Here is a 9,845-nt window from a genome sequence, read left to right on the forward strand (position 1 = left end):
TTTTTTTTGGGGTAGAGGTGGCGAGTAGGGGGTGGGTGGGTTGGAAGGGGGGGATCGAGTGTAGGGGTGAAAAAATAAAAAATTGAAATTGAAAATATTTCTTAAAAACAATAAAAAAAAAATTGATAGGGGGGCGAGGGTAGTGGGTAGGGGTAAAAAATAAAAAATTGAAATTAGAAATATCTTTTAAAAATAATCTTTAATATTTTTTTGGGAGAGGGTGGAAGTAGAGGTAGGGGTAGGGGTAAGGGTGGGTAAAAACATTGAATCTAAAAACAAGTTTTAAATTATTTTTTTTTGGGGGGGGGGAGGGTGGTAGGTTGGCGGGCTGGTTTAAGGGTAGGGACAAAATAAATTGATTTTTTCAACAAAAAAGTAATTGTAATTTGAAGTTGGAAGAGAGGTTTGGAAAATGTTTTCCTTAAGTTTTGAAGGGAAGTTTAAGGAAAATGAGTTGATTTGAAAAACATTTTCCAAAACATTTAACCCAACCAAACATGAGAAAATTGGAAAACATTTTTTTCCTTCATACCAAACACACCCCAAATTCAAATATTTTACTTTCAAAATACAAAACATTGAAATGGCTAGCAATGGAAAAGCCATCTATGGAATCCTTTAAGAATAAAGCAACAAAGAAAAAGGTAGAACAAGAGTCAGAGAAGACCCAAAGTTCACAAGGAAAATTCAGAAGAAAAAAAAAAGATAACACAAAATCTAAAGAAATCAGAATTAATTATAAAGAAGAAACTGAACTAAACATAAGGGTGACCAAAAGAGCAGCGGAAAGAACCGGAAGAAGAAATTTGCAATAGCACTTGGAAAGGATGACAAATAATTGTTTTTTGTTTTTTTTTTAAAACAAAAAATTTGGGCCCTCATTTTTTATTTATTTACTTACGGAAGTTGCCTTAGTCAGAGATTAGAATTGTTGAAGGAAGTTGGATAGTGAAAAGAAAACTGAAAAAATGAGGAAAAGACAGAAACAAGGGCCCACATTTTTCGGCTGATGTAAAGAAAAGAGGGAAATATGGGTGGGCTTTTATGTCCAATATATAAATGAAAAATTGCAACTGTAAAACAGTTAAGTACCATATATTTTTACATAACACTAAAAGTAAATTCCTATATTACCCCTGGCGAGGGAAGACCTACGTGGCAGTTTTTCATGGTTTTCGTCGGACTGAGGTACCACCACTTATTTAGAATGATGATGACTAGGGAGAGAGTGCCCGGGCGAATTTTATATTGACATGAAATTAAAGAAGGCACGATTGTATTTTAACAATATAATACATACATTTTGTGCAAGGTTGGTTATACAGGAAGCTTGCTGCATAAGAGAAAATACAGATATTAATAATGTTGCAGTTGCAAGGTTGTTGAAGTTGGATTCTGAAATGAGTCAACCAAATCATGTTGCCTTTCATTCTCTGGGAAAAGAAAGTAAAAGAATTTAGTTGTCATGTTTGTGTTAGCATGAAGAGAAAAATGAAAAATGAGAAGGGTGATTATACAAAGGTAATAAAGTTGTGTCAATACATATCAAATCTATTACTTATCAGTTGTAGAGCTGCAGAAATAAAAAAGCCTTGACACTCTACTATAAATAAATAGATGAAGTTGCATTTGCATCCGTACTAAAAATGCAACTATCCAAAGCAGAACGAACCAGAAAATGGAACTCGCAGTCACACAAAATAAGCAAAAGCCTGCAGTTTATATCCAATTAATTCAGCAAATAACAGTGATCAAAAGATAACAAATAACATAGCCCAGATGCAAGTGTTAGTCTCTAGATTTTCAGAACACTCTACCTTCAGACTCAATATGTTTCATCGTGTTCTCATAAACCATTGATTTTATACTCCTTGAAGCATAAGTAGACTCATATATAGAACCATGAAGCAGTTAGCAATCATAATTAACTACTCAAGTTAGAGGTTCGGTGGTCGGCTAAATCTGTAAAAACTTTACAGAGAGCATACATGAGATGTTTATTTATTTGTTTACAAAATTGAGCGGAATTCATTTTCCTCCACACAATGTCCAGAATCCAGATTCAGAAAATTTCCACACAATGCCCTGGCCCCAATATATACAAAATTAGAATAACAAACACATGTGGAAAGGAAGAGGACAAATATATAGCAGGGGAAACACTCACCAGCAACACGTAGATTCCACCGCAACATAAACAATTTTCATAATATTTCTATAGGTGTTTTTCATGGAGTATAAAGGTAACACTTTAGAATAAGCAGATAGCAAGATTTGAGATGCACCCTTTTCCATGGACACACGGCCACCCAAGAAGGACTTGAAGGAGGAAAATTGTAACAGAGAAGATACATATGTGTTGAAAATTAAAGATGGAAATTGCAGAGCCCAGGTGGCACTCTAATTAGAAGACAGGTACAAATTTTAAGAGTGAAACTACGGAACTACCCTTGGTAGTCTGAAGGAACTCACTTATTTAGAACTGAGACGATCAACGTAAAATTTGACCTAAAAATTCAACATCGCCAGAAACATAAATCAGCAAAACAGAAGAAAACAACTAAGGCTGAATACAACATCGAGCAAAACATAAATCAACGAAACAAACAGAGACACATAACAGTAGAGAAGCTTTGCAGATTAACATATGTAGAAGACGTGGCAGCCGCGGACGGAGGTACGAAATAGGTGTCAACACTGGAGACAGTTGAATTTCCTGAGAATGAAGCCAATGGAAAATGATGGGAATACCCCGGAATGTCCGAAGAACCATCACACATAGAATTGAACTGTTAAAACTATAGTATAAACTGTGAATTGTGATTCTTTATTCACGAACTATTTCAAAATTTGAACAAGAAAAAAGCCAAAAAAGCTCATGCCATTTGTTTGTCCCACCTTATCTCTTTTGGTATTTTTAATAAAGTTTCATGCTAATAATTTGCTATAAGGAGCTCCCCCGTCCCGGTTCTCCATATCATATAAATTGAAACGAAAAAAATATACTTTACACCATGCAATATCTTACACGGTTTCCAAAACTCAACACTCACATCGTTTAGTCGTCATATTTACAAGTAGTGGGTGATTGAGCTGTTTTTCCTTTTCTTTATGTTCCACGATATGACTGACACCCACAAGTTTGACTCACAATCAGTCGATTCAAACAGACGAAATACCTAAAGATCACCCTAAATTTGATGTATTTTCTTCAGATTCAGTAGTCTTAAAGATTGTGACTTGCAGAGTGTGTTGACTACAACAAAGTGAAAGATAGTAGCAGGTGTGAGTAGGTATAAGTGGCCAAATAAAAAAATCATTAGCATACTCACGTCTCTTTGAGGGTCCATAAAGTGTTTTAAATTGCTAACATGCTTTAAAATTGATGGATATTTATTTACCATTACCAGTCCCTTTCTTCAATTGATTTCAACCTTTTCAATTACATTTAGAAGGAACAAAAAGTCCTCTTCTTATTTTAATCAAGCAAAGGACAGAAACTTGTTACACTCTTGCTTTCTTAGCACTTCAGTAGCAGTGTCCAGCTGTGGCGCGAACAAACAAAGGTAAAGAGAGTTTTGTCGGAGGATATAGACATACTTCAGGCTAGAGATAGCATCATGTTTTAAATATAGATTTAAGGTTTCTTTCATGTTAGGCTTTGTTGCAACAAAGACAGATTTTTGTGTGTGCATAAAATATTTTTCTACTCCAAATGGAATCCTTCAAAACTATCGTCACATGAGCTCATACATACAGTGTGAAGAGGAAGTAAAAACTGAAAAGATCTCTTAATGCATGTGATTCCTGGGCCCTGGGTAATCATGGCAGTTAAGCAAAGGATCACATTCTTTTCTCTTAAGTCTCTCTTACATGTCATTTGCAATTCTAGGTTGACCACGGTCAACTTTTGATCAAGATGACCTCGAATCAGTGAGTTGATGATCCCAACAGGTGCATATGTGTGTGTATATGTGAGAGAGAGAGGAGAAGAAGAGAACAATCCAAGAGGTTTTCTTTCTACAAAGTGGAAGCACAAAAGGGACTTCTTTTGATCAAAGCTACCTATATTGCCTCGGAAAAAAAAGTAAGCCACTAGAAGATGTGTACCGCCATTCTGCCTTCCAGCTAGCTAACGTGAACAACTTTCTACTACAGTAGAGAAGAGGAACTCATTAATATATATGAATTTCAACTCCCCCAGAATACTATTATCCACATCACTCTTAACAAAAAAAAATGCATTACAAGATATAAGTTTTTAGTGTTTATGATGAAAACTGAAAGGATGTATCATTATTGGACAGCAAAACACTCACTATGGCAAAAAGGGAGGGGAAAGGGTTGGCTTTTTCGATCACATTGCAGGTTGATTCCTATCTGATAAAAACACTGCAAAAGTTATCTGGCAAAAGGGAAATAACCTGTTGGAAGAAGGAATATGATCTTCTCCTAGCCTAACCGCACAACTGGATTTAAAGTCATACAATCAACTTGTGTCTTTACTCTGGTAGTTTCAAGCGATTGAAGAGTACAAGAAAGCTGTGCTCCGGAATGACATAAAGAAAGCCAAGGTCTGCACCTTTGAGGTGTGGTCCCATTCCCTAAGGAAAATTAACAAAGAAATGAATAGAAACCAGGACCTCTTACGCCTTTCAACAAGCTGTGAGATGGAAAATAAGGGCAAAAGAGACGTAAGCAAGAATTCCCAGCAGTTTTATTACCTTTCCATTGAGTTGTAGAAGCTCTCCCTCAACCCACCTTGGGTTTTTGAAACCATATTCAGCTATTCTTCCTTGACCTTTGTAACCAGCAAGCTGGAAGAAACAAACACGATGAGTCACACCTGTAATTCTGGAGCAATCTAAACTGGATCATTTGACTGTTCTAATTCTCAATGCATAGCTGACTTCCCATATAGCCAAATTAGTTGATGCTAAGTCATGCTAAAACTAGGGCTCACCAAGAAGAGTTGCATTCATCAATGTAATACAGCATCATGGTTAACAACTAATACTTTATGGGCACAAAATAAACAAACCATGTATATCAGAAACAGTCTCTCTACCTTCCAAGGTAGGGTAGGTCTTTGTACAGTGTACACACTACCCACCCCATACTCCACTTGTGGGATTACACTAGGTATGTTGTTGTTGTTGTAATTGTAGTAATATTTGTCTCCACTCTCCAGGCCACTCAATTAATGCAAAAAGAATCTGTGACATCATACCAGTAGAGGTAACGGTCACCATTCACCAAGGCTTAGACGGATGGAAAGATGTTAAGATGTCTGAAATTTTCGACACCATTCTGCTTCCATAATGCTTTTTTATTAACCTTTTCAAATCTTAAATCTTGGAGTGAACTCATCAAATGCATTGTAACACACAGGGTGACCTTCTTTGTCTACTCCATGATTGTACACATCTTTTTCAAGTCCTTGTCCTAATTCTTTCTCATCCAAGAGTTCATCAATCTTGAATTCTTTTCTCCATGCAGAATTCCCTTACTATCATCTNTGGAGTGAACTCACCAAATGCATTGTAACACACAGGGTGACCTTCTTTGTCTACTCCATGATTGCACACATCTTTTTCAAGTCCTTGTCCTAATTCTTTCTCATCCAAGAGTTCATCAATCTTGAATTCTTTTCTCCATGCAGAATTCCCTTACTATCATCTTTCTTGGTTACTAAGGCTGTCATTCTTACTCCAGCTCTTTAAGTGCTAGGCAACCCCTTTTACGGCACCTATCGTCAGAAATATTTTTCATTGTATCTAACTTTCATACCAAAAAGATTAATGACCAATTTGAAATTGACCACTTTGACATCAATAAATGAAGAGACACGAGCACTTTTGAACGGAGGGTAAAAGCATAACCATCAGGAATCCTCACCAAGTAGCACATATTGGATTGGTAGCTTCATCTGCCTATAGCAGTGAAGTAACTTTTGACATATTAAAATTTAGATGGTCTAAAGCAATTTCTCAAAACAATGCTGAAGTCCATTAATGTCATCTTTTAGAATTATGATCACAGAAACTTAAAACATTCTCTTCTTTCAAAAACAAAAACAAAAAAAAAATCAACATCTTCTATTAATAGCAACTATAAATTTCAGGAAATATCTCTTAACCGTTTAAGTCAATCAGAGCATGGAACAAATAATAAATAGCATGAAAAGGGGGACAGTTGAAGATACTTATGGTATTTTTGCTCAACCTGGGAAATCTAAAACAAGCTAATCACACAACATAAGAACTGTCACTCAAAAAAGCAATTATTGACCAACTGTTACTTACCACACCAAGTTCGTCTGGATACATCCCCCTGTTGGACAAGCGACTTCCTCTACTTATTTTAGCTCGAAACGTCACCTGAAAATCAAAAGCTTTACAACTCATTAGGCTTTCATACAAAGAAACAAAAAACAACCTTCAGAGTAAACAATCGAACCTCGCCAGCAGGCACATTGATATCCCCTGTTAGCTTTACTGCCTCAACATACTCAAAGAACTCCACATTCGAGGATTTCTCAGCATCATTTACATTCCAGTTACCATATTTCCGCCTTAATTGCACTACCTCAGTTCCATAAGGTCCAAATGCACCAACATATAGACCTAGAATTAAGAGAAAAAACTACATTACTGATGAAGTCCCACATATCTAGCTCTCTCCTCGTCTCTATCTCCTAGTTTAGGAGTTGATGTTAAAGAGACAAACAAAGCGATAAAGGCATACAAATACATATTGACATGGAGGTCTAGCATGTATGGGGGGAAACATATTTTAGTGCGGGACATGACGGTGTTTATATTTGTGTTTACAAAAGAGAGAAGTGGGCACAGGGGAATGTCTTACCTTCAAAAGGATCTAAATCCCCAGGGGAGGTTATTCGACTAAAACTTGTGTATTCAGATAATTTGTATCGCTTCTGTGCCTGACTAACTGCAAGCTTTAGCATCTCCTTAACATCTCTAGAAACCTACAGCAAGTGTACATTCAATGAATCAATGGGATAATACACCTAAACTATCAAAGCAATAAAATCTTGACAACGCGAAAGCTAAATCTTAAACTAGAAGGAGAAACATAGAACGGCAACAATCTGAAATAGGCTATGAGTCTCCTGACAACTTTTTCTCGATTAGGACCCAGATACTCTCTTCATATGACGAGGTAGCTGGTTGATTTTCCATCATTTTACTTTGTTACTGAACTCACTGTGACATGAGATGATATCCTCAAACCACAACTACAAGCAGAATGTAATGATTATACTGAGGAATATGTTTGCCTACTTTTGAAGAAGCTTTATCAGAACTCCAAAATGCTTTGGCAACATCAGGAGGCATTAGTTCAGAGATACTCTGAGCTGCAATAGCTGCCTCATTAACGCTGGATGCAGTATTTTCTTTAGCATCATGATCTCCGAGTCTCTTAGGAATGTGAAGCACAAAGGAATCCTTTGCCACATCTTTGATCTCAACAGGGAAACGAACAAATTCGTCCTTTAATGGATTGTCTTCTTTATTATGTAATACACCCCCTACAAAAAGCTTGGTATCTACAGTTTTTCCTTCTTCACTTGTGCCACTATCTCCTCCTACTGTAACTCGGTCAGAATTCATGTTATCCAAATCACTAGTTGTTTCATCCGTCTCCTCACTGGAAATAGTGTTCTCATCTTCTTCTTCCAGAAATTGCTTCACTGAATCACCATCATCTGTTATTTCTTCTGTAATATTGACTTTCATTACTTTCACTTTCAGATCAGGTATTTTATCTTTAAGAAAATTTATCACACTTCTTATTCCCTCTTCAGCAGCTCCCTCAAAATCTATGCTCTTCTCATTGTTTTTTTCTGCTTCAGCTTCATCTACTTTAACATCAATTACAGCTCTGTTCTCAATTTCAGTAGATGAAGGTCCCTTCATTGGCTTCGACTTAGATGATGGACTTGAACTTGCTGCACTTCCTTTGGGTCGCTGCAACAATACCACCTGGCAGGGGTAACAGACATCAGAAGCAGTATTAACACAGTCAAGGGGACAGTATAACATATAGAATCAACCCTGAACAGCAGCAACATTTAGATGAAGTGCAAGACACTGATAGTTATCAGAATACACCTAAATATAACTAGTAACTGAAAGCAATATTTTTCTGATTTGAATTTAGGATAAGGTAACAGTGAGTTAGCTCATCTTGGAAACATACAGTGAAACCTTTAGCACAATGTTCTGATTATCACGGTGGATTGGTAATAATGACACAAAACAAGCTATCACTTGGTGCACAAGTGGATATCTGCCCATTGTCCCACTTTATAACAAAAATACATTTGAGACTGTGTGTCAGCATGATGATTTAAATATCAAGAAATCTGAAAGGAAATCTTCATTTTCGTGGTAGCTCAGTGACAGACAAATAGTGCACACCAGCAAAGTTAAAAGATAAAAAATAAGATAAAAATGAATCACAGCTGCACGTCACCTGCACGTTGTAAGTGTTATTTCCATCTTTGACAACAAAAATCTCAAACAGTGGAGTTCCAGGAGAGGCTTTGACCAACTGTCTGAAATAACCAACTCAATTCATCAAAAATCAAAAAATGACTAGCAGCTTTAACTTCCAGCTTTGTATTCTTACTTTGGAGTATAACTTCTGCCGATAAATCTGCCCACACCTGGAGTAACACGTATTAGTCTACCAAATGGATCATCTGAATCTTTTGAATAGCCAACCCACCAACCAACCTGGAGTTTTGAAGTGAAATAAGAGGTGAGGGAAGGTCAGTCATGAACTTAACATTACTATATAGGTGGTTCTAAAGTAAAAAGGTACTCTATCATATATAGACATAAAAAGACTCTAACACAGATTTGATACATGATAAATAAATTTTAAAAAATTGTATGCATTGTACAACAAGGCCCACTAAGGGGCCTACAGATTTAAGCATTAGATGATAAGTATTACCAAGCCACTTCCCGTACTTCGGCACAATCTTGAAGCATCATGATAACGCTCTTCATCTATTGCATTCTGGAGGCAGAAGGAGAAAAGAAATCATTGTCAATATCCAGATGCAAATGAAGACCAGTGTCCAGTGGAGACAGTTAGAAATTCGGTGGATAATGGGAACTTAATGCTATTTTAACTGCAATTAATACCTTCAACATGGACATAATTTCAGCAACTGAGTCCTTCGATGTAGCTTCTGCAATAGATGCTTTCAATTTTGCAGCTTCTTCAAAGTCTTCCTTTTCTATAGCTTCTTCAAGTTGAAACTGTAAAACATACAACCAGTTAGAACTCATAGGAATAGAGCTTCCTGGGACATTTTTAACTAAAAAAATATAACCATCTGAATTTCTTTTACATTGGAACCACATGTTCCATAGGGAACCTTCTCAAAATTTAAAAGAAGCATACTAAAATTGCTCTCAGATAATCAATAAACAGGATCTGCTCATGATAATATAAGAGGAAGCATTTGGCGGTCACTTATATGACGGAAAAGCAGCATAAAAGAAAGTCAAATATCAATTGAATATGACGACCTATCAGACAAGATCGTGTGTTTACCATTTTCTTGGTTGTCTAGAAGAGTTTCTTGGACCAGTGCATGGTGGAGATACGAGTGGAATAGACTAGACAAATGGATCAAAATGTATCTAAATTCTTCACTAGGGAACTGATTTGTGATGTTATAAAGTAACAATCAACTCGTAAGTTTCCCATCTACCCACCTATTTCCAGTTATTGCAAATTAAAATACGGAGACCATATATGTCTACCAGTCCTAGAAACACCTGAAAAACAAGTATTTCTTC

The 9,845-nt window shown here is 36.4% G+C and overlaps 1 protein-coding gene across 1 annotated transcript; it reads right to left on the bottom strand.

The window, feature by feature from the left end:
• Positions 1-4,223: 4,223 nt before the first annotated feature.
• On the bottom strand, positions 4,224-9,329 carry LOC125852475 (protein EXECUTER 2, chloroplastic). The gene is made up of 10 exons (XM_049532196.1): positions 9,183-9,329; positions 8,989-9,054; positions 8,659-8,765; positions 8,503-8,584; positions 7,308-8,009; positions 6,868-6,991; positions 6,460-6,626; positions 6,306-6,380; positions 4,725-4,817; positions 4,224-4,604 (listed from the first exon to the last, which is right to left on the bottom strand). Exons 1-10 carry the CDS (start codon positions 9,327-9,329, stop codon positions 4,503-4,505), a joined length of 1,665 nt encoding a protein of 554 aa, XP_049388153.1. The 3' UTR covers positions 4,224-4,502.
• Positions 9,330-9,845: the final 516 nt, after the last annotated feature.

This window comes from Solanum stenotomum, unplaced genomic scaffold (genome assembly GCF_019186545.1).
Source record: "Solanum stenotomum isolate F172 unplaced genomic scaffold, ASM1918654v1 scaffold35468, whole genome shotgun sequence".
In the NCBI taxonomy this organism is placed as follows: domain Eukaryota; kingdom Viridiplantae; phylum Streptophyta; class Magnoliopsida; order Solanales; family Solanaceae; genus Solanum; species Solanum stenotomum.